Source organism: Hippocampus zosterae, chromosome 4, assembly GCF_025434085.1.
Source record: "Hippocampus zosterae strain Florida chromosome 4, ASM2543408v3, whole genome shotgun sequence".
NCBI lineage: Eukaryota > Metazoa > Chordata > Actinopteri > Syngnathiformes > Syngnathidae > Hippocampus > Hippocampus zosterae.
Genome location: NC_067454.1, coordinates 13203300 through 13231158, shown reverse-complemented (window position 1 = coordinate 13231158; position 27859 = coordinate 13203300). Strand labels below are relative to the sequence as shown.

The window sequence follows — 27859 nt, the reverse complement described above, 5'->3', positions numbered from 1 at the left end:
GACACCGCAAATTATTTAAGTTATTTAAACTTTTTTGATGCCCTTGAATCGGAGGAATTGAAATCAAGAATCGTTTGCAACCGAAAATCTTTCAAATTCAAACAATGCCCAACCCTAATGACGATCACAATGAAAAACAGAATTATATTTTAATATCGCATACTCATTCAAAAGTCATTAAAACCACACCGAACAGACTGGACACTTCATTTGGGGTATCTATATATCGTATTTTCTGTACTATAAGGTGTTTTGGAGTAACCTTCAACGAATGTCTTATTTTAAAACTGTTAACCTACATAGGGTGTACCGCAATATAAAGCACATAGAACTACAAAGAACTACTACACAAAGCTACAACAGTGGCGGCAGTTCATCATGCATTCACTAGATGGAGCTACGCTAAAGGGAATACAATACAATATACCTTTATTTATGTTGAACTTTCACAACCGCTGCAGCTGCAACAAAGCGCTTCAAAGCAATTTAAAATACTACATCCAAGAAATCAGAATAATGATCCATATAACGTGCATCAGATTATAAGGTGCATTGTCAGCGTTTGAGAAAATGTAATGCTTTTAGGTGCGCCTTTTAGTGCGGACAATACGGGTGAGCTCAAAAGAAACAGGAGAAAAAGAGAGAGAGAAAAAGAGCTTTTGTGGATAAAGTCTTTGATACAGTACATCTAGGAGTGCAACTCTTCAAGGTTCAGCATTGACCTTAAAGAGGACTAATCTTTTCGATCTTTTTCAGAGCAACATTTCTGAGTGACGAATTTGGATTGCGCATACCCGAAGGTACGCGTGAAGCTGTATGCACCCACTCTTTCAAATATACTCTACACGCACTGATTTAAAAAAAGCACATTTATAGCACTAAGTGAGAATCCAACCTGCGCTTGGGCTGAGCTATCATTCAGAGCTTTCTGGAGGCCTTGACTGAGTCCTCGACGCAAATTCTGCCTCTGAATGCTATCCAGCCTGTTCCTCCTCACATAGATGGACACAACTATGGCACAAGAATGTAGAGATGAATAAAGAAAAAAAATCTGAGAAGTGAACTATGACACACAAATCAACAATGATCACATTTACCTGTTCTCACCCACATTCTTTCAGTGATATTACACTGCTGAGGTGGAGCTTTGGTGGTGGTGGTAAAAGGGGAGACAAAGACAGTAGTGCCTCCTCTTGGAGGGTTCGTCCTCAGAATGGGCGGGTTGAATAGTCTCCTGGTCGATGGAGTCCTGATGGTTGCGAAAGTGGTTGTTTTCCAGGAGACGGTCACAGGCAGCACCGAGGTTGTGGGGATGGACTGTGTGGTGGTGACTCGTTGCGAAGGCGTAGAAGTCTGGGGCATTCTTGTCGTGGTGCTAGCAGCCACGTTTGTGGTGCTGAGCTTCACAGAGGCTGTTGTGGTGTCCTGTTGAGCGGTCAGAGGTGATACCTGAGATGTCCTCTCAGTGAGCCCAGGAGGAGTCATTCTGGTGGATTTAGAGGGGGATAGTCCGTCCTCTTTGGGAGCAGCGGGCGCAGACACTCTCGATGTTAACTTGTCCTTCTCCGCCACTATAAGAAGACAAACAGTGTGGGGGATTACCCATGAGGGATGTACTGTGGATTAGGCCAGACTGGGTGATGATGCATGTCGGAAGCAAAGTTATGTTCGTTAATCATAATGAAATAACTGTGCATGTTTATAAAACCATCTCTCATTCCAATGAAAATGTCATTTGTTTTCATCTTTGTCAATTGCTTCCATATATGAGCTTTTAATTTCTAATGTATTTATTTCAGTATTATTGTACAGTACAGCCGAACAGAAGGTCAGTCAAGAAATACATTTAACTAAAACTAATACTAAAACATAAACTAGATCGATACTTAAAACTACCTAAAAAGAACAATTAAAAAAAAGAAGTAAAATACAATAGAAAACGAATTGCCATACAATGAAAAAGTTTCAGGGCGGCCCGGTAGTCCAGTGGTTAGCACGTCGGCTTCACAGTGCAGAGGTACCGGGTTCGATTCCAGCTCCGGCCTCCCTGTGTGGAGTTTGCATGTTCTCCCCGGGCCTGCGTGGGTTTTCTCCGGGTGCTCCGGTTTCCTCCCACATTCCAAAAATATGCGTGGCAGGCTGATTGAACACTGTCCCTAGGTGTGAGTGTGAGTGCGAATGGTTGTTCGTTTCTGTGTGCCCTGCGATTGGCTGGCAACCGATTCAGGGTGTCCCCCGCCTACTGCCCAAAGACAGCTGGGATAGGCTCCAGCACCCCCCGCGACCCTAGTGAGGATCAAGCGGCTCGGAAGATGAATGAATGAATGAATGAATGAATGAATGAAAAAGTTTCATGCTCGGGTTAATGCTTGTTTAGGAGTGACAGCCAGATATACTTTACTTCAGATGAGCTCATTCATATGCAGGAATCTTCCGCAATTGCTAAAACTACAACTACTACTAATAATAATTATAATAACAACCACTTCACATTACTATTAGATTAATCCAATTTGAAATATGCACATGCATAATTGTCAATCGTCCAAACTTGGATGTTCTTGTGATGGTCCATCTGCGGCTAAATTTGAATTTAAAAAAATAAATAAAAGCCAGAAGCTGTATTTTCTGATTCAAAGGTGTTTCTATAAAAATGGTTCATCTTTGGTGGTGCTCCACTTTCGATATGCTGCCATTACTTTTGTGCCAAAGCTGAAAATAGCTCTTAATAGCTCAGTACTTCTGTATGCTGCCCATCATTGGCGGTGTTACCACTATGCGGGTTTTTGGACAAGAAACAAGTCCACTCGGTTCGGTTCATTCCGGTAAGCTTTTATTACTTTTCCGTAAATCTTCATTGGTGTGCCCATCATAGTGATCCTTTCATTACTTGAGAATTGTGGTCCTTCCTTCATGACACAATATAATGTCTTATGTAACCTCTGTTTCAAAGACAGCCCATCATTTTTGAGAAAAAGACCCCAGCGCATTTGTCATCCTCCTGGGTTCTACACTCTTCACAGTTATGACTCGGCCAGTGGAATTAATCTGACACCATATTCAAGCCTTGGTGCACTCGGGCTGAAAAGGTGAGACTCAAATTGAGATATCAGGAAAGGGACTTAAGGCCAAGTTTTTCCACCTATCACAAGTAAATCACGCTTATGTCTCTTAGGATACCAGCGTCTGATCACTACGCAGAAATACGCTTACAATAATCAAGGAAACTTATCAATTGTGTGTTAACATGTTTATATCCGCAACGCTCATTTTGAAGTCCAGGCATCCTGAGCGCTTCTGAGTTCTTTTCATTTAACACTGTTCATAGAGTGAATGATGTGTCTCTACTTACTACTTGGACATTATCAAGTAATGATTCATTAATTCGTACTTACAATTTATTGTCCGTTTTACTGCTGGTGATGAGAGTAAAGAGACAGTGCAGTGCAGTTATGATTTGTGATACCTGAACAAAATACTGCGGATTAACACCTTTGTAGGCCAGTTTATTGGAAAACCCTTTCCAAGCAAGAGCCAACGACAGCGTGACCCTTATGGTTTAGGGCAGCATGGTGACCTCATGGTCTGCCTCACATTTTTGAGCATCAAGATTCGACTCTCAGCCTTCTTGTGTGGAGTTTGCATGCTCTGCCCGTGCATGTATAATTTTCTCCTGGTACTCTGGCTTCCTCCTACATTCCCAAAATATGAATGTTCGGTTGATTGGACATAAATTTTACAGTGGTGCGAATGTGATTGTGAATGTTAGTTTGGCAATATGTGTCCTGGCATTGGCTGGCAACCAGTCTAGGATGTACCCTGCTTCGATTGCCGAAAGTCAGCTGGGATCAGGACCAGCTCACCCGCAGTTAATACTGAGGACAAACGGTATAGAAAATGGATGGATGTGAGTGTTTAATTCAGTGGAACAGAGCTAGGAACCATTCCATGAACTTGAGAGGAAAAATCCATTGAGAGGCAGATGGGCACAATAATTACCGCTTGAGGAAGCCGCTGGAGACAGCGATGATGAGGATGTGTGTGACATTCAAGAAAAACACAATTCATCATCATGGAAAAAACAAAAAGTGGTGTAGAAGCTCTTACATGAACTTCCTGGGGACGATGAAGACGGCGTCTCTGAGTCTCGGCTGGAACTGTGTGAAGGCCATCGAGTGATTTTGCTATCAGTGGAGAGTGTCGGGGAAGTTCGACTATGACCAAGGCTCTCTGGGTGTTTGACAGTTTCCGCCATGAGAGATAAGACAGATGAAAAGGCTGGTAGGCCTGATAGGCCTTGCCCCTCAGATTCTGAGCCAGCCTCTGAGTGGGGGGCCGCAAAAGGCACCCGCTGGTCAGCTGAAGGATGAGCAGGAGGAGCTGGGACTGCGGGGTCGCTCGGTAAAGACGAGGAGCCAGAACCATCATAGGTGTTCTTTTCTGTTCATAGAATACAAAGGCAATATAAGGTTAATATTCCAGAGCCGGGCTATTTTCAAGAACAGTTTCCCAATATGCCTTCTTGTGGCTCAAATCCTGTTCCAACTGAAAGTACGAATAAACCAAGAATGCACCGAGGAGCCAGATGTTGTTCTTGTCAGCTAGCTTTAACCAGGTTGGATACCTGTGAAGGTTTGGGAAGAAAAATCCAAATGCATTTTGTCCTGCTATCGCGAGGATGTTATACACAGCCATTCCAATTTACAAAGAGACTCGCGTTCTTAGGGAATCAGACTTACGAAGGTTTAGCTTATAGGGTTATGGCGGGTCCTGATACAAGCAGACAAGTCTAATAGACTGCAGGCAAGATTAAAAAATTGCTCACGTTTGCTGTCATCTACTGTATGTTTGCTTAAGATTTTTTTTTAACTGCATGAACAACAAATTGGGATTAAATTAACAAACCCATCACGATTTAGACCACAGAATGTCATATTTCCTGCCCTTTTCCAAAGAATTTCTCTTTTGATTCTGTCACAGATGGATGTGGAGTGTGTCATACGTTCCAAGCCACAAGTGAATGAAGTCACAATTCGAGTCAGTTGTTCAACCAAATCAGGATGTTGGCAAAAATACAAAAACATCTCTGCAGCCAACATGACGAAATACACTAAATACGGTATATTGTAAATCTAATTTGACCACGTTTAACTAATTTTTAGTAAGACCTGCGTGTTTGGTCAAACGCTGACAGAAATTGTCGTTCACATGACAGCGATAATCAGAAAGGCGCAGGAGACAATTGGCCAGTTCGGAGTCCAAACTATTCTCATGCTGGTCCCCATTTTCTGCTTTTATTCACATCCAATCATCAACAGATCCGTCATCCATCCGCTCAGCACGGTGAAGTGCATCCAGATAGCTCTCCTTCACAGCACATTATGGGGTTTGAAAGGGAACTTTGAATACAGCGTGAAATATACATCATCAAGCAGTCACTTGGCTTCATGTATATTTAACATCACTTGCACAAAATCTAAAACTACATGAGGTTTCTACTTTGTATCAATATATATTTTTTCCATTACAACTGTAATGAGAAAATATCGTGGCAATACAATGACACCCAGAGTATCTTTAAATGTCACCATGACCTCAGAGAAGTGCTCCAGCGGCCTTTCCTCATTTGCTTTTACGTGAATTGTGAACATGTGAACATCGACAGCGCCTTCATGCTACGTGAACTTGCAGATTTGCCATCTGTGATTAAGTGAATATGACGGTCAAATGTGATTATCACCGTATGACCATCTGAAAAAATTAGATGAGTGTGAATCCATTAAGTACCATAAAATGTATGAGCTGCTTCAAAGCTGTCATAAGGTCACTAACGAAACGGACGTTCCAGCACCTCGCCCGCTCTGCTAACACAGATTCGCGTGCCAATCCTCGCCGAGGTGTTGGCTACCAACGGTTCGCCACCTGCTCTGACGGTGTGATGATTATAGGATGATTTTTCAACAACGGGCCAATGATGGGGGCAATGTGATTAGATAAATATAGTTTTGGCGAGGGGGTGGGGGGGGGGGGCGGTGGAGCTGACTCAAGGAAAGTAAGTGCAGTTAGAAAAGGTCCGAGAAGAGCTAAGGGATTGGAGCCGACTTCGCAAAGGAAATAAACAATGACATTTTCAGGAATTTTTTTTAACAGGAAAGACAAGAAGCGCTCATGGTTGTCCACTTTACTGAAAGTAGCATAAATGTGATACCATTGTATATAATGAATATAGAGACACTGTGCAGCACAGGTGTCAAACGCAAGGCCCGGGGGCCAGATCTGGCCCGCTACATTATTTTATGTGGCCTGCCAAAGCAGCTCCAACATGTCAATTTCCATGATCCTTTCTAAAATGTCGACCAAAAGTTAAAATTCTCGTATGTAATAAATAATTATAAGCATTTTCTTTTGACCAAACCCCTCATGATAGTAACTTAAAGTATAGTTAAATCAACAGTTATACTTGACTTCTTTGTCTGGTTTCTGTCATAACAGCCCTCTAAGTGAAACGGTAACTAAAATGTGGCCTGCACCAAAAATGAGTTTTGACACCCCTGCTGTACAGTCTATAATGTGCCTGCTGCATACCTTGAAATTTGAGTGCACAGATCACACAATTTGGATGAATTGCACAGCATATCACACAAAAGTTCAGTGATTCTCATAAAACATCATATTATAGGCTAAAGAATTATATAGCTTTTGCTTTTTTTTTCTTTTTTTTTGCTTCAATACATTGGACATTATGCTGCTCCCCATGGTGTGCCTGCCCTGACCAACTGGGGGCAGTATAATACAGATATCGCAACATTCCTGGAGACTGCAGGAATAGTATTCGGCATCTCAAAAATCTCATAGTCGGGTCACTCATATTGCAAGGTACCACTGTATGAGTAATTACACTACAACATGGATTGCTCTATAAAGCAGCGCTCTGCAGTCTTCAGCTCACAGACCACAACATTAGGTACACCAGCACACAGATGCAACAGCTGCACCTGCAATTCTGCTGTAACATAATGACTGACACTGTCACATAGGGCATCTTATTGTGATTATGTTGGCAGTGGTGTTGAAGAGTACTTAATCACCTTGAAAACTTATTTTTATATTTTGGTTACTTTATCTAGTGACATAGGTGGGACAAATGCTGCAGAGGTCCACACCGCAAGCATAAATATATTCAAACAATATATTCGAAAATATTTCCTTTTTCCACCCCTTCGGTCATTTTTCTTTTCTTTTCAATTTATAACTTTCTCTCAGAAGTCAACCCAAATGCTCTATATTCATCCCCTGAGCAGACAGCATTATATTTGTGTAACCAGCAGTTCAACATGTCACCGCGTGCTCCATTATACACTACTTCGCCTTTTGCTCTCAGCTGTTTTTGTGCTCTTGAGTGCAGAAAATGGTAAACAAGAGAGTACATTTCCAAAGAGAGGCACAGAGAACCCTGCAAGCAGAGAAACACATTTCACAACTAGGATTGTCTGCATTTGATGAGGTGCCAGAGGCATCCCTCAGGTTTGGACCATTTCATGGCACACACGCACACGCGCACGCACGCGCACGCACGCGCACGCACGCGCACACGCACGCACACACACACACACACACACACACACACACACACACACACACACACACACACACACACACACACACACACACACACACACACACACACACACACACAGGATGCAAATGCAAGGTGTTCTTCTTGTCTTATTCAAAGTGTGACAGTAAATCGCTGTGATGTTTGGAAGGTCCTGACATCCTGCGTCCTGTTGTGTGCACAGCGACGGTCACTACTGAGGTGACACAATGCAGTGCTTTCTATTTTCTTCAATGACATGCATCAGCTGTCTGGAGCTCGGCCCAGGAAACACTTAACTACAGCAGCCATGCCGAGATGTCGACGTGTTCTCGATAAATGGGGTGTTTATCTTCTTTTTCAAGAGTTTTTCATCTTTTTCAATCATCGGGTAGGGCCGCGGGTGTGTGTAAAGGAGTCGGGGGGGGGGGGGGGGAGCACCTATGGGGCGGAAGCTAAGGCCTCCCCCCAGATTGTATATTTATGGCCATGTGGAAGGGGCAACCGCTTGGGAAAACTCCTATTTGACGCAACTGCTCAAATTAGGGTGTTTAAAATTGGGTTCAGCTTTGAAAGTAAGGCTTCAAATTAGGGTTTCAAACTCACATTAGGGATTATGGAATGGGCGTGTAAACTCATCCGCGCAGGATGATATAAACTTTAAACCACAGGTGTCGAACTCCGGTCCTGGAGGGCCGCAGTGCTGCATGTTATCAAAGTCGCCCTGTTGCAACACACCTGATTCAAATGATCAGATCATCAGCAAGGTCTGCTGATATTGAACCTGTTCATTTGAATCAAGTGTGTTGCAACAGGGAGACTTGGAAAACATGCAGGACAGCGGCCCTCCAGGACCGGAGTTCAACACCTGTGGTTTAAAGTTTATATCATCCATGAACATGCTGCTAAACGCATGATATGTTTAGTTTGTTAAATGTGTTATTATTGTATTTGCTTATTTTGGAGTAGTGAATATTGATTTCACTGTTACCACTTTATCTGGGTGTCATGCATAATCCTTAGTCGATCAGTCTTTGCTATTGGGTGGGAAACTTAGATGCGAACTCTTAACTAAAACCTAACAAAGTTTTGTTAGTATTTGTCGACTAAAATTAGACTCAAACCGTTTTGAGTGTTTGTCATCGAAAACTATCACAAACAGGAATGACTAAAACTAATTAGGCATTGTTGCCCAAAACACTAGGACTCAGACTAAGACTAAATCTAAACTGGCTGCCAAAAACAACGCCGGTGTCGTCTTGTGCATTTTGGCTTGCTGAAGTCAGGAGTTCTTCTGGAACATAACATTGGTCAGAGTTCTCAAGTTCTTCCACACCAAGCATTCCCATCTGGAACTTGCTTAGTGCACTAAAAAAAAAAAAAGAGGGAGTGGGGGGGGTTACCCAAACGATTTGTGGAGCATAGAATGGACCAAAATGATCTTGTCAAGTTATAAAAATGAAGCCAAACACTTATTTTGTAGCGGTTTCTACCACCAGCAAGAGAAAGCCATTACTTGGGTTCGTTTTAAAAGGTAACAGGGGACACATTCTCCCTGAATTCTTACATGAAAAATTATATATCTGCTGGCTCAAACGCTTTGAGAGTAAAAAATAAATAAATAAATAAGTTGATGCCCAGAGCTATTGATTTCTTGGCCTCAATGTGCACATTCAGAAAGATGCAATTTCTCTAAATGGTGCGCAAGGTGTACAAAGCAAGCCATTCCGGGAAGGTTTTTTTTCACAAGCCCTTTGTCGCCCAAAGAACCATATTTGGGAATTTAACAAAATGGAGACCGCATGCATTACAATAAGGTTGCAGAAGAAGTTGCTTTCTCCAAGACAATCCAAGAAGAGGGATAAAATAAATCATTCAATCAATTATATTGTAGACTATTATTTTTTGAAAAACCCAGAAATTGCTGCTGTGGAAGTTATTTAACCGTGCAATATAAAAACTGTCCAAGCGAATACTCACTAAAACTATTATTGACGTTACATACGAGAATATAAATGCATAACTCAATCTCCACATTGAGTTTAAGCAAACTTGTAAAGTAGTCCGTTGGGATGTAATCTCACATTCTTTTATATATTTCATGGTCATGAACCCTTCCTCATTTTAATCAAATAATTTACCATCTTGAGATAGTGACAATGTGGCGAATACAACTGAAAAGGTTCCTCATCTGCATTCAGGATATGGAACACTGGCACGGCAGTACTTGGAATTGAAATGGACTGATTAAGATTTTTTTTCTTAAAATAGGTGCATGATCCTCTTATCATTAGAAATTAATGCTATGAAAGAAGGGAGAACCATTAAAAGCAGCAAAAAGACATCCTCTGTCACTATTAGAAGTAACGCAAATGGATGACAGATTTTTAAAAATATTTTGGATGCATACTCAACTTGAATCGATTTGAAATAAAACAACCTTCATCTAAATGTAATTGAAGAGTGACCCTGACCTAAGATTTGGAACCTCTGAAATAGATGTTATCTACATACAAAAGCTGTAATTACAGAATGACGACTTTCATTGTAATGTGAAACTATTTGAGTTTAAGTTGATAGTCTATATTTCAATCACATTTGTATTCTCATATCCATTGTGGTGGTCTATAAAGACAAATTCAAAAGGAACAGGAGAGCATCCAAATACTTCTGAACCGAAGTGAATATTGTACAACCCAAATATGCAGCAGAGATTGAGCTGAATTTAGCCTCAAGGGATTAAAATGGGTGTAATTAAAAATAATAATTATTTTCCTTCCATTGCTGCTCATTTTAGCTCTTTTTTTGGGGTGGGTGGTGACAGTGGAAAACTAACTCATCACATTATCAACAATCCAACACAAGTACATCATTGTGTCACTTCAAATAACATCCTCCACAGTGCGGCTCTGAGTGGCGCATCTGCGTGCAGAGACGAGGACGTGACTGTATTAAAACTCATGGTCGTCTGCTGCGAGCTTGATGCGCGAGGAGACAGCGCGAGGAGATAACTGCATGCTGTGACTCTGATGGATCTCGGGATTGCGGCCGCTAGTTGACGTGGTGGATGTGAAATGGCAGCTGGGGGTCAAGGGAGAGCGCCGGCTAATGAGATTACATACAAGGTGAGCATGACTTCGCCTTCAGAGCTATGCATTTGCTCTACTTAAGTTGGCAGACCTCGTACCTTTGATGGGGACATTTTCATTAATTGGAAAATTCACTTTTAGAGGGACATCATCCGCTCATAAGAATGATCTCATGATAACAGGCAGTATGCGGAGCATTTGAAGTCAAATGTGCCCGATGCAAAAAGATCCTGAATTCAGTGCAAAGCATCCATCCATCCATCCATCCATCTTCTACTGCTTATCCGGGGCTGGGTCGCGGGGGCAACAGCTTTAGCAGGGAAGCCCAGACTTCCCTCTCCCTAGCTACTTCTTCCAGCTCTCCCCGGGGGATCCCGAGGCGTTCCCAGGCCAGCTGGGTGACGTAGTCTCTCCAGCGTGTCCTGGGTCTTCCTCGGGGTCTCCTCCCGGTGGGACATGCCCGGAACACCTCACCAGGGAGGCGCTCAGGAGGCATCCGAATCAGATGCCCAAGCCACCTCATCTGGCTCCTCTCGATGTGGAGGAGAAGCGGCTCGACTCTGAGCCCCTCCCGGATGACCGAGCTCCTCACCTTATCTCTAAGGGAGAGCCCGGACACCCTGCGGAGAAAACTCATTTCGGCCGCTTGTATCCGGGATCTCGTTCTTTCGGTCACGACCCATAGCTCGTGACCATAGATGAGGGTTGGGACGTAGATCGACCGGTAAATTGAGAGCTTCGCCCTTTGGCTCAGCTCCTTCTTCACCACGACAGACCGATACAACGTCCGCATCACAGCAGACGCTGCACCGATCCGCCTGTCGATCTCCCGCTCCCTCCTGCCCCCACTCGTGAACAAGACCCCAAGATACTTGAACTCCTCCACTTGGGGCAAGATCTCCTCCCTGACCCGGAGGGGGCACTCCACCCTTTTCAGAATGAGGACCATGGTTTCAGATTTGGAGGTGCTGATTTTCATCCCAACCGCTTCACACTCGGCTGCGAAACGCTCCAGTGAGAGTTGGAGAGCCCCGTTTGAAGGAGCCAACAGCACCACATCATCTGCAAAAAGCAGGGATGCAATACTGAGGCCCCCAAAACGGACCCCTTCAACGCTTCGGCTGCGCCTAGAAATTCTGTCCATAAAAGTTATGAACAGAATCTGCGACAAAGGGCAGCCTTGGCGGAGTCCTACCCCCCACTGGAAACGATTCCGACTTACTGCCGGCAATGCGAACCAAACTCTGACATCGGTGGTATAGTGACCGAACAGCCCGTATCAGGGGGTTCGGTACCCCATACCCACGAAGCACCCCCCACAGAACTCCCCGAGGGACACGGTCAAACGCCTTCTCCAAGTCCACAAAACACATGTAGACTGGTTGGGCGAATTCCCACATACCCTCAAGGACCCTGCTAAGGGTGTAGAGCTGGTCCACTGTTCCACGGCCAGGACGGAAACCACACTGCTCCTCCTCAATCTGAGGCTCGACTTTCTGATGGACCCTCCTCTCCAGCACTCCTGAATAGACCTTACCAGGGAGGCTGAGGAGTGTGATCCCTCTGTAGTTGGAACACACCCTCCGGTCCCCCTTTTTAAAAAGAGGGACTACCACCCCGGTCTGTCAATCCAGAGGCACTCTCGCTGTTGACCACGCGAAGTTGCAGAGGCGTGTCAACCAGGACAGCCCCACAACATCCAGAGCCTTGAGGAACTCTGGGCGGATCTCATCCACCCCTGGGGCCTTGCCACCGAGGAGCTTTTTAACCACATCGGTGACTTCAACCACAGAGATAGGAGAGCCCACCTCAGAGTCCCCGGGCTCTGCTTCCTCCAAGGAAGGCGTGTTGGTGGAGTTGAGGAGGTCTTCGAAGTACTCTGCCCACCGGTTCACAACGTTCCGAGTCGAAGTCAGCAGCGCCCCATCCCCACTGTACACAGTGTTAGTGGTGCACTGCTTCCCCCTCCTGAGACGTCGGATGGTGGACCAGAATTTCCTCGAAGCCGTCCGGAAGTCGGCTTCCATGGCCTCACCGAACTCTTCCCACGCTCGGGTTTTTGCCTCGGCGACCACCGAAGCTGCGTTCCGCTTGGCCTGTCGATACCCGTCAGCTGCCTCTGGGGTCCCACAGGCCATAAAGGCTCGATAGGACTCCTTCTTCAGCTTGACGGCATCCCTTACTGCTGGTGTCCACCAGCGAGTACGGGGGTTGCCGCCACGACAGGCACCAACCACCTTACGGCCACAACTCAGATTGCCCGCCTCAACAATAGAGGCACGGAACATGGTCCACTCGGGCTCAATGTCCCCCGCCTCCCCCGGAACATGGGAAAAGCTCTGTCGAAGGTGGGAGTTGAAACTCCTTCTGACAGGGGATTCCACCAGCCGCTCCCAACAAACCCTCACGATACGTTTGGGTCTGCCAGGACGGACTGGCATCTTCCCCCACCATCGGAGCCTACTCACCACCAGGTGGTGATCAGTTGACAGCTCCGCCCCTCTCTTCACCCGAGTGTCCAGAACATGCGGCCGCAACTCCGATGATACAACTACAAAGTCGATCATCGAACTGCGGCCTAGGGTGTCCTGGTGCCAAGTGCACATATGGACACCCTTATGTTTGAACAAGGTGGACAATACGTGGCGAGCACAGAAGTCCAATAACAAAACACCACTCGAGTTCTGATCGGGGGGGCCGTTCCTCCCAATCACGCCCCTCCAAGTCTCACTGTCATTGCCCACGTGAGCATTGAAGTCCCCCAGCAGAACAAGGGAGTCCCCAGCAGCAGTACTCTCCAGCACACCCTCCAAGGACTCCAAAAAGTGTGGGTATGCTGAGCTGCTGTTTGGTGCATATGCACAAACAACAGTCAGGACCCGTCCACCCACCCGAAGGCGGAGGGAGGCAACCCTCTCGTCTACCGGTGTGAACCCCAATGTACAGGCACTGAGCCGGGGGGCAATGAGTATGCCCACACCTGTTCTGCGCTTCTCACCGTGAGCAACTCCAGAGTGGAAGAGAGTCCAACCCCTCTCGAGAGAACTGGTACCAGAACCCAAGCTGTGTGTGGAGGCAAGTCCGACTATATCCAGTCGGAAATTCTCTGCCTCACACACCAGCTCGGGCTCCTTCCCGGCCAGAGAGGTGACATTCCATGTCCCAAGAGCTAGCTTCTGCAGCCGAGGATCGGACCGCCAGGGTCCCCGTCTTTGGCTGCCGCCCAGCTCACATAACACCCGACCCTTTTGGCCCCTCTCATGGGTGGTGAGCCCATGGGAAGGGGGACCTACGTTGCCTCTTCGGGCTGTGCCCGGCCGGGCCCCATGGGTGTAGGCCCGGCCACCAGGCGCTTGCCAACGAGCCCCACCTCCAGGCCTGGCTCCAGAGTGGGGCCCCGGTGACCCGCGTCCGGGCAAGGGAAACCTTGGTCCATATATTGTAGTCATCATAAGGGTCTATGAGCCATGCTTTGTCTGGCCCCTCACCTAGAACCTGTTTGCCATGGGTGACCCTGCCAGGGGCATAAAGCCCCAGAAAACTTAGCTCCTAGGATCATTGGGACACGCAAACCCCTCCACCACGGTAAGGTGACGGCTCACGGAGGGGCAGTGCAAAGCAGAATTCGACCAAAGTTGACAAAACTATGACTCAAAGGTAGCACAAAACTTTGACGATCACAACCCTCGGTTGCCCTGACATCACTCAAGAGTGAGCAGATTCTATGAAACCTCAGCTCAACAAGCTGTAACAGGGTGCCGCCATTCCAACAAGGGAGGAGCAATCGTTTAAAGCAAAGTGGTAGCTGGAGTGTTCCTTTTATGGAATGTAACAAGCAAAAAATTAGAATGTTCCACATGCAGTAAAAAAATTACAAAAATCAACTCAGAAAATGTGCAGTATTTAGCTTCGGACTACAGTCCACTGTAGTAGGGTGAAAATATCGTCAATGTGATCAGATTTTATACCAATTAACAAGGGATGATAAACACATGCATTTAGTTTTTCGCAACATTAAAAAAATATGCACAGGCATGACTAAAATAACAACCATACTTCTTACACTTAGAATATTCGCAACGGACCAGTGAATAATTAATGAATCCATCCATCTACCCATTTTCTAATCTGTTTATCCTCACGGGGGCCACGGGAGTGCTGGAGCCTATGCCAGATGTATTCAGGTAGGAGACGGGTTAAACCATTAACTGGTGGCCAGCCAATTACAGGGCACCCATAAATGAACAACCGTTCATGCTCACAATCACACCCCGGGACAATTTCGAGTATTCTATTAACCTGCAATCACTGCAAGTGCTAAATACAGAATATTTTGTTGTAAAAAGGATCTTATTATCATATACCTTTAAAACGATGATTGACAAAATTATGTTTATTATTGTGCTCCACTGGGGGGAAAAAAAATGATTGTGTGGTTGTCCCCTACCGTATTGGAATGCATGATTACCTTTGCGGTAGTTTGTCACTTAGCGTCACTCGTTTTTAAGGGAGGGGGAAAAAATGTAAGCCACTTGTAAGTATTAATAAATTGGCACACGGTCTAAATATTCATTCCTCATTTGAAAAGAGATCTCGAGATTGTCTTTTATAATGGCTATTTGTTTACAAGGTTTACACATGTGAAGCTATCACAACAAAAGTGAAGTGGTGTGAAGAAAGTGGAGTAGAACCCAAGTCGGCACACATTCAGTTAGCTAATTACCGTCTTAAGCACTGATTCCGCATGCATAATGTAGAGTAAGTGCTTTGCATAAAATGTGGCCGTCCTGATGCCTAAGGCTGTGGTATCTTCTTAGAAACACAATATAAGCAGAGGACGGTTTCACTATTTGTTGTCTGTGTAGGAAGACAAGGCTTCAGTCTCCTAGCAGGGTGATGTGTGCAGGTGATCTCAAGGATTGGTCATCTGCTGTGACAGAATGAGCACAAAGCCAAGCCGAGAATGTTCCGGTATGACTATGTGAGAGCGATCACATGTCCCTACCTCGGACGATTTAATTGGGCCCGAGGAGACACTTCAGAGGAAGTCAAAGCTTCTCCAGTCTACTGACAGCCTGTTTATCAGTTCAGTAGTGCCTTGACTTGCGAGTTTAATTTGTATTGTGACCATTGACATATCTTAAATAATTTTCCCGTATAGAAATGAATATAAATGCCCTTTATGCATTCCACGACAACAAAAAAGCACCAACAAAAATGTTTGTAAAATATTTTTTCTGCACTATAAGGCATTTCGGATTATAAGGCGCACCTTCAATGAATGGCCTATTTGAAAACCGTTTTCATAAATAGGGCACGCTGCATCACAAGGCGCATAGAATAGAAGCCACAATAGTCGGTGCGTTGTGCTATGCATCCACTAGATGGTGCTATGCTACAGAGAATACAATACATACAATACAAAACATCTTTATTTATATAGAACCTTCACAACCGCTGCACCTGTAAAAAAAGTCATGAGAACTGGTCATGAACACAGACTTGAAACATAAATACAAATGGCATACAAAGGCAATTGATTCTAGAAAAAGGCACACAAACTTCGTGTGCTCACATTCACAAGGAGCCAAATATACTTGTCTCTTTCTCCGGTTTCCTCCCATAATCCAAAAACATGCTTAGCAGGTTAATGGAACTCTCAAAATTGTCCCTACATGTGATTGCGAGCATAAGTGGTTGTTCGTCTATGTGTGCCCTGCAATTGGCTGGCCCAAAGACAGCTGGGATAGGCTCCAGCACGCCCGTGACCCTTGTGAGGATAAGCAGATTGGTAAATGGATATTTCATGCTTTAATTCAACAGACAGTGTGCTACTCCTTTTGGTGTGAACATCTAGGGCGGCTAACCAGGGTTCAGTATAATACATACAGACATACTATACAAAGATTTGATGATGAATGACCTTTGCAAATAAGTAGAATAATCATCATTTTTCGCAAAAGAGAAAGAATATATGCCTGTGAGTGTTATTTCGTCTGTCTGTCTGCATCGCTTCTGTTTGTGCACAAATATACGTTGTTTAAAGGTTTATAACTACGCAATGCAGACACGATTTACTATAAAGTCACGCTACTGATTCAGATGAATCTGTTCGCAAGAGGCAGCAGTAGGGGTTGGCCGAGGCCAGAAATGGTTGAAGCAAAGCGAACAATGAGGGATAATAAGGTGAGGAAAGTCTGTTAAGCTTTCAGTTAAAGCCGACTGAAACCTTGAGCATCGATATACTGACTCAAGCGTAAATGCTCTGTAGTCCGAGATGTCTGCAAGCTGCAAGGCACAATCAAATACAGGCCTACTTTAGTGCATCAGATTTTGAAGGATTCAGGGTTAAAAAAAACAACTGTATGTATGCTGCTGTAAATTGAAATGAGATTGAAACATCGAGTTTGTCTTACACGAACCATTCCCATTCAAATTTATGGTGCAGTATCGCATGTGCCATGCAAGACTGCATTTACTTTATATAAAAATAAAGTATCAACAGAGACTGCTCCGCAGGAGGTAGTGGAAAGTGTGTCACAAACGTGAATGAGGAATGCTTCTTTCTGCACATAACTGAATAACACACCAAATGGGCACCATCACAGCATCCCCGCTTGTGTGTCACATCGCAACGATCACGTGCTCAAAATTGATGCTCCACAGCTGGCACAAAACGAAATCTCCGTAGGTTCACCCTGACAGCTTGATGGATCAGCTCTGCGAGGGAAACCTTCGCGGCTCGAGGAGGCAGACCACCAAGTTACTGCGCCGGATGCCATGACGGCAGTGGGCACCCCACCGTCATGTTTCTAATGAGGTCAAGAAACGGGAGGGAAGAAATCTCCACGCTCATTTCACAACAACACTGCATGATAGACAGGTTCCCATCACACTGCTGCAACCTTTACATCTGACATACAAATGCTGAGCAGCGGGACTGTACCAATATTTGGGATGCTATGTTGAGACGATGACAAGTAATACTATGACAGTATAATGTATTTTGACTTTTATCCCCCTCTCACTGTGCAGTAATCAATCAAATTATTCAATATAATTATAAAACTAGCAACTAAGTTAGCGAACAAAGAGCTACCTGCGGTCTACCTAATATTTATGATAATTACATGGAAATTTCAGACAGAGAGTGGAGGTTTTGTTTTGGATCAACACCAGAGGCGGGCAGCCTGGTGGAGCATGTGGTTAGCAAGTCTGCTTCACAGTCAAAGGTTGGGAGTTGCAATCTCACTTGGACCTTTCTGTGTAGAATGTGCATGTTCTCATGAAATCAAACAAGTCATTTCAAAGACTTTCAATATGTTCAATATTATGTTTGAGTCTGAGTGAAAATGATTGTCTCTAAGTGGCTAGCAACCAGTGTATCTTGCCTCTCGCACAAAGTCCGCGGGGATATAGGCAGCCCTGTAGAACAAGGTAAGCGATTCATCAGGAATAGGCAAGGCTGGGATAGGCTCCAGCATGCCCCGCGAACCTTGTGAGGGTTAAGCGGTTCAGATGATGGATGAGTGGAACTTCAATACGCAGGGCATTAAAAGATGACATCAGCTGCACCATCAATCGTAGACACTTGGAGCTTTATTTTCGGGCTCAGAGCAAATCAGTTGCAAGGCGTCATGAAAATCTGCAGAGCGGCGGGCTAGACTAAGTTTTGGTATTTTCACAGACTTCAAATTAATCAAATCACACTGCACAACCTGCACCGCAACTTGGTGTTGTTCCAGTCGGCAGAAAGTTTAGTCTACTTTTAGGCACCACATTGTCAGGTGCACCGGGCAGATGTCAGAGGTAACATCCTCGGTATGTTGGAACGTCTAGCACAGTGGTTCGATTGAACCTCAGGGGTTCGATGAGTCGGTTTTAGGGGTTCGACGGAGCCTCTCCCATGGAGGGTAAGACACACGCGACTCAACATGTTAGTTATGGCACGCCCGCTTGGCCATCACTGGCTGCAGATGGTCACATGACATTGCCTGTCCAATCAGTGCTGTGGGAAATTTTCTTTAATGCTTAATAGTCAATGTGTGATTGTTGTAATAATACGCTGTGCAATTTTTTAAAAAAAGTATACTTGCCTCTTGAAATGTTTTTTTTCTGTTTTAAAAAAAAAAAATAATAATATTTTGGATTTGTTTTTGTCACTCATAAAGGGCTCAGTGAATGTGCATATTAATTGCTTGCGTTCGGTACCTCTAAAAAAGATTCTGAACCACTGGTCTAGCATGATACAAAGAACCAAATTCCCAAACAAGTGCACGAAAAACCAGGATACGCAACTCGCGCACAGCTGCGCTGTTTACGAGCCCATTATTGATGAAGCCGTAATTGAATGTAGGCTTATACCCAAGCCTATCACCGAAAGTCAGCTGAAACAGGGTCCAGCACATCCCATAATGATGAGATGTGCTATTAAAAAAAATGAATAGGTTAAGATTGTATAAAATATGTACATTCTATTCCTGCATTCCCTTGTAGATTAGCCAGTGATGTTCATGAATTTAAAGGCAAAGCATAACAAGGCGTCAATTAGAGGCGTGATGTTTACTAGTGGGAAGCCCTTTCTTTCGACAAATATATCTAAATCAAAATATACATCAAATCTCAGTACACGCTCCACTGCTCAACACAAGAAAGAACATTTAAACTGGTCCATTATGACGAGACTTAATGTGAGACACGAGTCCACAAGCCCCAATATGTGATGCAGCTTCTCAGAGACTACTACTGAAGAACAAATTCGATCTTTAATGAATAAAAGAAGATATTAGATTATTAAAATGTTAGGAAAAGGGACAACTTGATGGATGAGCGCTCAGGGAAAATAAAATTAATTAAATTGGGAAAAGTCATTGAACTGAACATCAGGGCTCAAGTCTTAAATTTCACATACTGCACGTCCTCCGCCCAGTGTGGCAATAGTGGTGCTGCGGGTTTATTTCAGAGCTCAGAGGCAGACAGACACTGAAAACAGGCGTCCTCGCAGGAACCCGCCCAGATGGTAAATTTCTTTCTGAATAATAACGAGGCACAAATCACTACATGCCAGTATGGAGATGTTTGATGGACGGAGGTATCAAATGCTAATCTCAGATGCCATTTGAAAAAAAAAAAAAAGAAAATCATGATTATATCCTCTCCTTTATGTGGTCTTAACAACACCACGACAGATTGTTTCAAATAACAATGTAGGAAAGAGCCGAGCATAAACTGTCTGAGAAAGGGCAGGCACAAAAAGATCCCTGGAAAATTAATGGATTCTGATTCCGATTATTCACATAAGGGGAGGGGGGAGTGTCTGTGTGTTTGTGTGTGTGTGTGTTTGTGTGTGAGTGGGGGGGGGGGGTGCTACTGCAAAATAAACTCGAGTACATTATTATGTTGTGTCATTTTACTAAAAAGCGCATAATTTTATATGGGGACAATATAGTGCACTACAACAAAAACACAAAATTTGTAAGTGCTCCTCCCTACTTTTGCTACGGTACAATTTTCTCGTGGCATATATGAGAGGTGCACGTGGTTGTTAATCACGACCAGTGATGTTTTTGTGTAATCCTCTCAATGGTGTAATATGAACATGTGCATCTCTATGCTCTCTCCGCTGAACACAACCTAATAGGTGTCATCCATGTCTCTTCTGATGTTTACCGCGAAGGAATAAAGGGACTGACTTGCAATATCATCACTGAAACAAATACGGGTCACACTAAAAAGTGAACGCCCTCTAATGCTGCTCTTCACCTCCATTGACCTGCTCGATTCGTATTGCTGCGATGCAAAGAAAGGCAGTCGCATTGCAATTCAATGCGAAAAAGTAGGTAAAAATAAGGAATCAAGCAAGTACAACAGAACACACATGTAAACCTTTGATAAATCAGGCCTTTTATGAGAGAATATTTAAAACACACACATACACACACATAAAATGAGAACACATTCCAGACGAAAACGACAGTGGCAAATGAATACCTATAAATCCAAGGTATCCAGGGAGGAGACCATAATTTCCCGTCCTGCACAAAGTCATGGAAGTGGCGATCTCAGACAAACATCACACCCACACAATGAAATGATGTAACAGCACATCCCCGATGGATGAGGGGAAGCAAACTGCTATTTGCTACACTGCAGCATGCAGAATTGGTGGGTTTGAAAAACGCACAAAGAGATATATCTCTCCGGAGCCCTGCAACAGCACATTGGGATTAAGCCTGGGATGACCTGTTACCCTGGGAGTCGGTTGTGCCATTTGAACACTGATGTCGCAAGCACAGAGCACTAAAACAAAGGCATGAATCAAACTATTGCTATACAAGCGACAACGGAGCACACGGGGTGTCGTGCAGGCTGATTGAACTAGCTACCATTTGATCTTACCTGGGGAAAAAAAAAACTTTAAAAACCTACGATTAGCTCCACCCAGAAGACTTGTTTGTTGGAAAGCAGTATTTCACAAATACAATTTAGTATTCACACAGTTTTGCTGAAATTTGAGGCACGGGCAAAGAAAGGGGTAATTTTGTCCTGTAAAAACATGAGTGAAAATTGTTCAAATTACTTCCAGATGTGAGATGCACTCAAAAGTTTTTAAACATGCAGGCCGAAAGACTTTTCAAAAAGCTGGATTACTCATTAATAAGACCTCAACAAGTGTTGAACTCTCCCTTTAATGTGCCCAGAGTTTGTGATGCTTCACTGGCACTGATGTAGCAAATGGGTTCCTCCACTCATCTACTTGACACGATTGCTAGAAACCAGGAATAATAGGGGGGGGGGGGGGGTGCTATCTAAACTGCCAGTGCAAGCCATCCCTCCCCACTGACTGGGGACTGAGTGACTGAGGGACTGACACCACATGGGGTCATCTCATGACTTCTTGAGGCTACGTGTTGGTTCATGGAATTGAAATCCCATGAAACTTTGAACCGCAGAATAATTCAAGACTGTGTAAAATGGAGGAAATTAATATTGCGAAATCATGAATATTTCCTTTTCGCTTTTAGGTTAAAGCTACTGTCTGAAAAATTGGGGGGGGGGGGTGGAATAATATGGCCTGCCATGAAGGAGGGTCGTATTTTTCTTAATCATCGACTTGAATGATCGGTAATTTCGCCGTTACCCGCCACGATGCTTCTCATTTCACCTTACAGCGCTAATGTAAAAGACTAAAAGAGACGAGGATCTTCGCATCTATCCATCCATCAATTTTCTGATCCGCTTATCATCACAAGGGTCGCCTGGTGTGCTGGACCCTATCCCAGTTGCCAGCCAATCGCAGCTACCTTAGCATTAATGCGATTCCTACTCCTACTTGAAGCGTCAGACATACAACATCATCATGTCAGATACCGACCCCAGCAACCCCATCCAATCATGTTTGCAAAACAATAGGACTGATGTACACAAAATAATTCAATTTGGCGTTTTTACATGACAATGTGATCATTCTTTGTTAGTTGTGGTCGTGAGAATCCCCAAAACGGGGTCAAGCCACAGGAAAACAAAGTGCCATTCACTATAACCTCTAATTAAAATGCTGTGACCGGAATACATTTCATGCAAAATGGGTTGCTGTGGAGCAGCAGCAAATAGCAGGAGTGGTTAGCATGTGCGCCTCAGTCATCGTTCTGGTTTTTATTCCTATGCTTGTGTTGGTTTGCTTTGAGTAGTTCAGGTTCCTCCAACATTCCAAAAATATGCTTGTTAGGTGAAGTGAATTGACTCTAAATTATCCAGAGTTGTGAATATGAGTGTGAATAATTGGTTCCATGTGATATGTGACTGACTGGCAACCAGTCCAGAATATATCCCAAATTGAGCCCAAAGTCAGCTGAGAAAAGCTTCACCAACACCATAACCCCATTTAAACTGTGTAGAAAATGAGTGGATACATATTTCTTTTCATTTCTTTGCTGATTGACTGAGAAGAAAATATGTCATTCTACTGCCTAAACATGATTCATGCAGGGTTCATTTGTTAGCTAGAGTATTATGGTTCCTTTCGCGATAAAGGCTTACAGGGCAAACGGTAATATTAAGGAGGGCTTGGCTGATTAACTGAATGGCTGATTTGATTGGCGAATATTCGCCTTTTTTTAAATAGTCCCAAAAAAATGGACAATACACTAATACATACACCCCCCCCCAAAAAAAACATCTGCCCCCCCCCCCCCAAAAAAAATCACATTTTTGTTGATGGTTTTTTAACTTGTAATGTGAAACAAATACTACGGGACAAATTATTATACAACAAATTATATAACAGTCAAATGATCTGCCTGTCATTCATAACTTTATTATTGTAAGCGTTAAGCGATCAAAACAAAACTTATTTTATTCTTTGGATTTTATTTCTTATTCGGCCAATTACTTGGATATTGGCTTTTTATTTATTTATTTTTAACCAATTATCAGAATCAGAATAGATCTAAAAAAAATCCAAATTGGCCTGTCTCTAATATGTCCTCACTTCAGTCAGCTTTCCATTGCGGACCAAACTAATGTTGAGGGTTTTTTTGTCTGTTTGTTAGTTTTTTGGGATGTCGATATATCAGAACCACTGGTTTCTGTGAGGCAGCACCACAGCCAAAGCTTTGTCTGCCATTTACATGCACGAGCACTTAAATGCACAGAATAAGGCTAGAGAGAAACATGGATGTAGCTCATAACACAAAGAACAAATATTCCCTTGATCGCACTGAACTATACTGGGGATAATACCGAGCAGATGGTACACTGTACTAATTAGAAGGCATGTTTGCCTTTTTCGTTTCATGTGTGTGTTCCACTCAGGCAAGCTCGCCTTTTTAAACTTCATTAAGATATGACAAAGAACCTCTCGGAGATCATTTCCAGCACCGACAAATATTTAATTATTTGACACCAGCGTTTTCAATTTCGGGTCTAAAACACTTGGCCGGCAAGAACTCCAGACAGATGGAGTGTGAGCGGAATCGAAACGTTTTGAACAGCGCGCCGCTGTTTTTAACATGCTTGCGTATTGATTTAGCAATGAAGCACAAGCTGCATCCATGGAGGCAAACATCGATTTGGATCAAGCACATTCATCTTAAGCTTACTCCCAAGTTAATTAACCGCTGTGCCCTAAATCACCGCAGTGAGGTAAAATGAGGGAAACGTTCGACCGCATGCTATTGACGGTGAGTCACGGTGGTTGTTTGTGTAAACTGACTTCCAGGAAATACTTTTAACATTGGTGGCGGCTTTGAAAGGAGTCACGCTGGCAGAGGCAGAAAAATAAGAAGCAAAAAGATGAGGGATGCACAGCTCCTGGGTCAACTGCTTCTTTTAACCCAATCAGGGACAGCGGTTACTACAGTGGACAGCCTATCATCAGGTTAGAGATTATGATCGTTGGTGCATGAAAGGGTTAAAGTTAAACTCACTTCAACATAGTTTTTTGACACCAAGATGCCACAAGATGGTTGCAAATACCCACGCACTACTTTTGCCTAACTGAAGATACTCAATATACAGTAAGTCAACATAGTTCATTGGTATTAAGATGCAAGAAGATGGTGACAATGTCCTACTTTTGTCGAATTGAAGCTCTTCAAATTCACCATAGTTCTTGGTACCGAGGTGCCACAAGTTGGTAGCAAAGCTCTGCTTTTATCCAAATGAAGTTCCTCAACTATAGTTCATTGGCATCAAAATGCCACAAAATTATGAAAAGAGGCAAGCGCCCCCTCCCTTCCCCCCAACACACACACACAAAAGTGGCAATATGCGGGGGCACACTATCAGCAACTGTCATTCCGAAAAACAGTGCAGTATAATGAACATTTTTGCAGCACATTGTTTCTAATGCGAGATGACAGTATTGTAGTGTGTGTGCAGTTGTGATGTGGTCGTAAGTCATCGCTGCTGAAGCTCCGCTTCTCTCATCACAGCCTCCTTCTAAACATTCAGCACATCCAGTCATATTGAATATGTGCCCCTCCACAACTGGCTTGTATGCACTATGCACTCGTTTTGTTTGGTTGGGGCGAATGTAGCGTGTTGTGTCAAAGTCATATGAGAATGAAAACAATATGCAGTTTAATCAGTGAGCAAGCTTCGTTTTTACAGGCAACCTTGACCCCAGAGATAAACCTACATTTGGCAACATTATGTGTGTCATTAGTGCTGACCCAGATGCTCTAAAAAGCGTGCGACTGCACTGCCTTGCATTCCCAGAATAACTCCCTTCCACTTATTACAGACAATGCCCATGGTTAATGTCAGGTTTTGGGGGGGGGTTGTTTTTTAAAGGACAAAGAGGATTTTAAAGCAGTTGTAATTTGTGGGCTGAGGAAATAGTTTGTGTCACAACAGCACCATCAATTCATATTGGTTTCTGTGCAGTGGAAGCACATTATCAGTTGGTGGCTCTAATACACAATTACACTCTTCACAAAAAGTTAAGGATATTTGACTTTCAGGTGAAATTTCAAGAAGAGCCTAAAATGCATTAAAACCTTTAGAGGTGAACTTAATGTAACCTACTCTCAGATTTTGAATGCCCATGTTCAACTGTTAAATGTTTCAGTACTTTTTGCACAAGTTGCCGTTATCCAACAAGGACCTTAACGGCAAAATTGACAACAGGCATTTGATCCTTGAATCCACCAATAAATGTCGTGGTTCAATTAGAGCTGGTCGTCCTCTTCACGCTCTTCACATTTTGACATCATGAGACCAAGATGACACCTAACAATTGATCATCAGTACGTTGCCATTGTGAAGCTTTAAACAGAACGTTATCAGACAGACGTGGCCACTTAGCTTAGCATGTCACAGAGTGTCATCAGCAGGTTGCAACTGAGATAATGAGAGACTGGAAGAGTCACAGAAAGATGTAGGAAGCGGACATCCTTTGGCTACATCCCATGCTAATGACCGCTGCATTGTGAACAATGCCCTGAGAAACTGGATGATGAATGCCACGCAACTCCAGGCATATTTAAGAGAAGTGAGAGGCACCCAAGGGTCAGATCAGACCATTCGAAACCGTTTAGTGTTCAGTGTGGTCTGTGTGCCAGACGACCTACAAACGCCGATTTCCTCTCACATTCCAAAAACATGCATGGCAGGTTAATGGAACACTCTAAAATGGTTGTTCATATGTATGCCCTGCGATTGGCTGGCAACCAGTTCAGGGTGTCCCCCGCCTAATGCACCAAGACAGCTGGAATAGGCGCCAACATTCCCGCGACTCACGTGAGGATAAGCAGATTCAAAAATGAATCAATTGATGGATCGATGGATGAAAATAACATTGTGATAGATTGTATTGAAATATTCACAGACAAATATTATTTATCCTCTACAAAAACGATTACAGCATTTTAAAGAGTCAAAGTAATAATTCCAAATTCTGTCTTTCTGTCTGCATGACTATATTATACTGCCTCCTGGTGGCCAAGGGGGTACACCATAAGAAACAGCACAATTGGATTGCAGCATTCGATTATGAAGTATAACTGTTTAATTTATTACATTATGTTAAATTATGTTATTATTTTATACTTGTATAAAGTACAATATTATAGAATTCTATTTTTTCCCTTATGAAAATACATCACACATTTTAAGTGGGAGGCTGGAACAGATTAATAGCATTTCCATTCATCTCAATGTGTGAAGATTATTTCAGATGCAAATATTCAGATACGAATGTGACCATGGAATTAATTAAACTCGTACAATAAGGCACCACTGTCACATGCCTCTTGCCAGAGATTAAACTAAAATAGCCATCAGCTCACTCATCACCATAATGAGAACAAGCAGTTTTGAAAAAGGATGGATGGCTGCATTTGCTCATTATTTTATGTCATCCATCTTGTCTGGTCTTGAGATAATCTGAAAAAGACTCTCTACTTCTTGCTCGATAATGGTCATTACCCAAAAAAAAATGAGAAACAGCTCTCCAATATTTGACTGCTGCATTGCATCACACAGAGTGGTTTCTAATATCTTGGTTAGAGAAGTGAAACATAAGTGACTAGTCCCAATCTCTCAGTCCAGTGGGGAAAAAAAAAGACTTTCGGTTGCACATAATTAAAACTAAGACACCTCGTTTATTCAAATTTAAGTAAATCCAAAGGATAATTTTTTCCAGTGTATGATAAAGTGCACCTCTACAATCAACAATAAATACTAGATTAAACATGCAGAATTCTTCAGTATTGGATCTCATAAGGTGTCCTGATAAAGTGACAGTTTATTAACAATGGACATGCAGCGTGTTATATTTCAGCTATTCAGGTGAGCCCAGATGCATCAACTGGGTCGTACAGCCTGCAGCAAATAGTGTGCACAACAATGCCGTGTGAAACACAACACTCACTCACGGCGGAGGGAGATAGCAGGAGACGCATGGTGATGATGCATCCATCTGCATGTTGTGTGTGCGTGTGTGTGTGCGTGTTTGTGTGCGTGTGTCTTACCCTCTGCGGCCAAAGAACACCGGAGCAGGACAAAAAACATCCCAGCCGACAGCGCATACTTTGCAGGCATTCCCACCGCTCCGCTCCTCCACCAGCTCCTTCTTCTTGCACGCCTCCCCTCATCTCCTCCTCCTCCTCCTCCTCCTCCTCCTCCGGCATCCCTCGCCGGTGCTGGATCTGCTGCCCAGGCTGCCCCCGGCGCACGCTTCCTCAGACCGGCAGCCATATCCGGTGGATGAGTTGCTGAAGTTTGGCGCGTAAATAATACATTGGATCAGGCTTCTGCGGGCTTGTGATCCGGTCTTGCGGCCAGGGTTGCAGGGAGGAAGGAGGGGGGTGCAGGGTGCAAGGGCTACGGGGTTCCTGACGCTGCGGTGAAGCCAGATGAGGAAATGAGCCCTACCGGTCCACCTCCGCTCGGTCCACCCATCATCATCATCATCATCACCATCGGCGTGTGGTGCAGGGCGCGCGCACACACTGCCAAAAGGTTCGAATTGTGCTGCAGCTACAATGTAGTGTCCAATGTATTAAATATTTAGCTAGATGGATGACTTTAAAATAAATAAACAAATAAATAAACCAAGATCGAGTACAGCCGGTTATACAAACAGGTTAAGTTACTCATCTTTAAATTCCCTGGAACGTCATTAGGCCGTTGTACCTTCTTTTGTCCACACGGGGTCAGCACAGCACCAGGC

At 43.8% G+C, this 27859-nt stretch overlaps 1 protein-coding gene across 2 annotated transcripts in view; it reads right to left on the bottom strand.

Moving 5' to 3' along the window:
* The window catches only part of kiaa1549lb (KIAA1549-like b), a 54518-nt gene extending 26868 nt beyond the window's left edge, over nt 1-27650 (bottom strand). The window contains exons 1-4 of one of the 2 annotated variants that reach the window (XM_052063462.1): nt 27159-27650; nt 4108-4440; nt 1098-1571; nt 896-1011 (exon numbers count right to left, since the gene is read on the bottom strand). In XM_052063462.1, coding sequence (XP_051919422.1) covers nt 896-1011; nt 1098-1571; nt 4108-4440; nt 27159-27384 — 1149 coding nt within the window. In that variant the 5' untranslated portion in view covers nt 27385-27650. The remainder of the gene's footprint in view (nt 1-895; nt 1012-1097; nt 1572-4107; nt 4441-27158) is intronic. The other variant, XM_052063463.1, reaches the window with a different exon arrangement.
* Between the last annotated feature and the right edge of the window lie 209 nt (nt 27651-27859).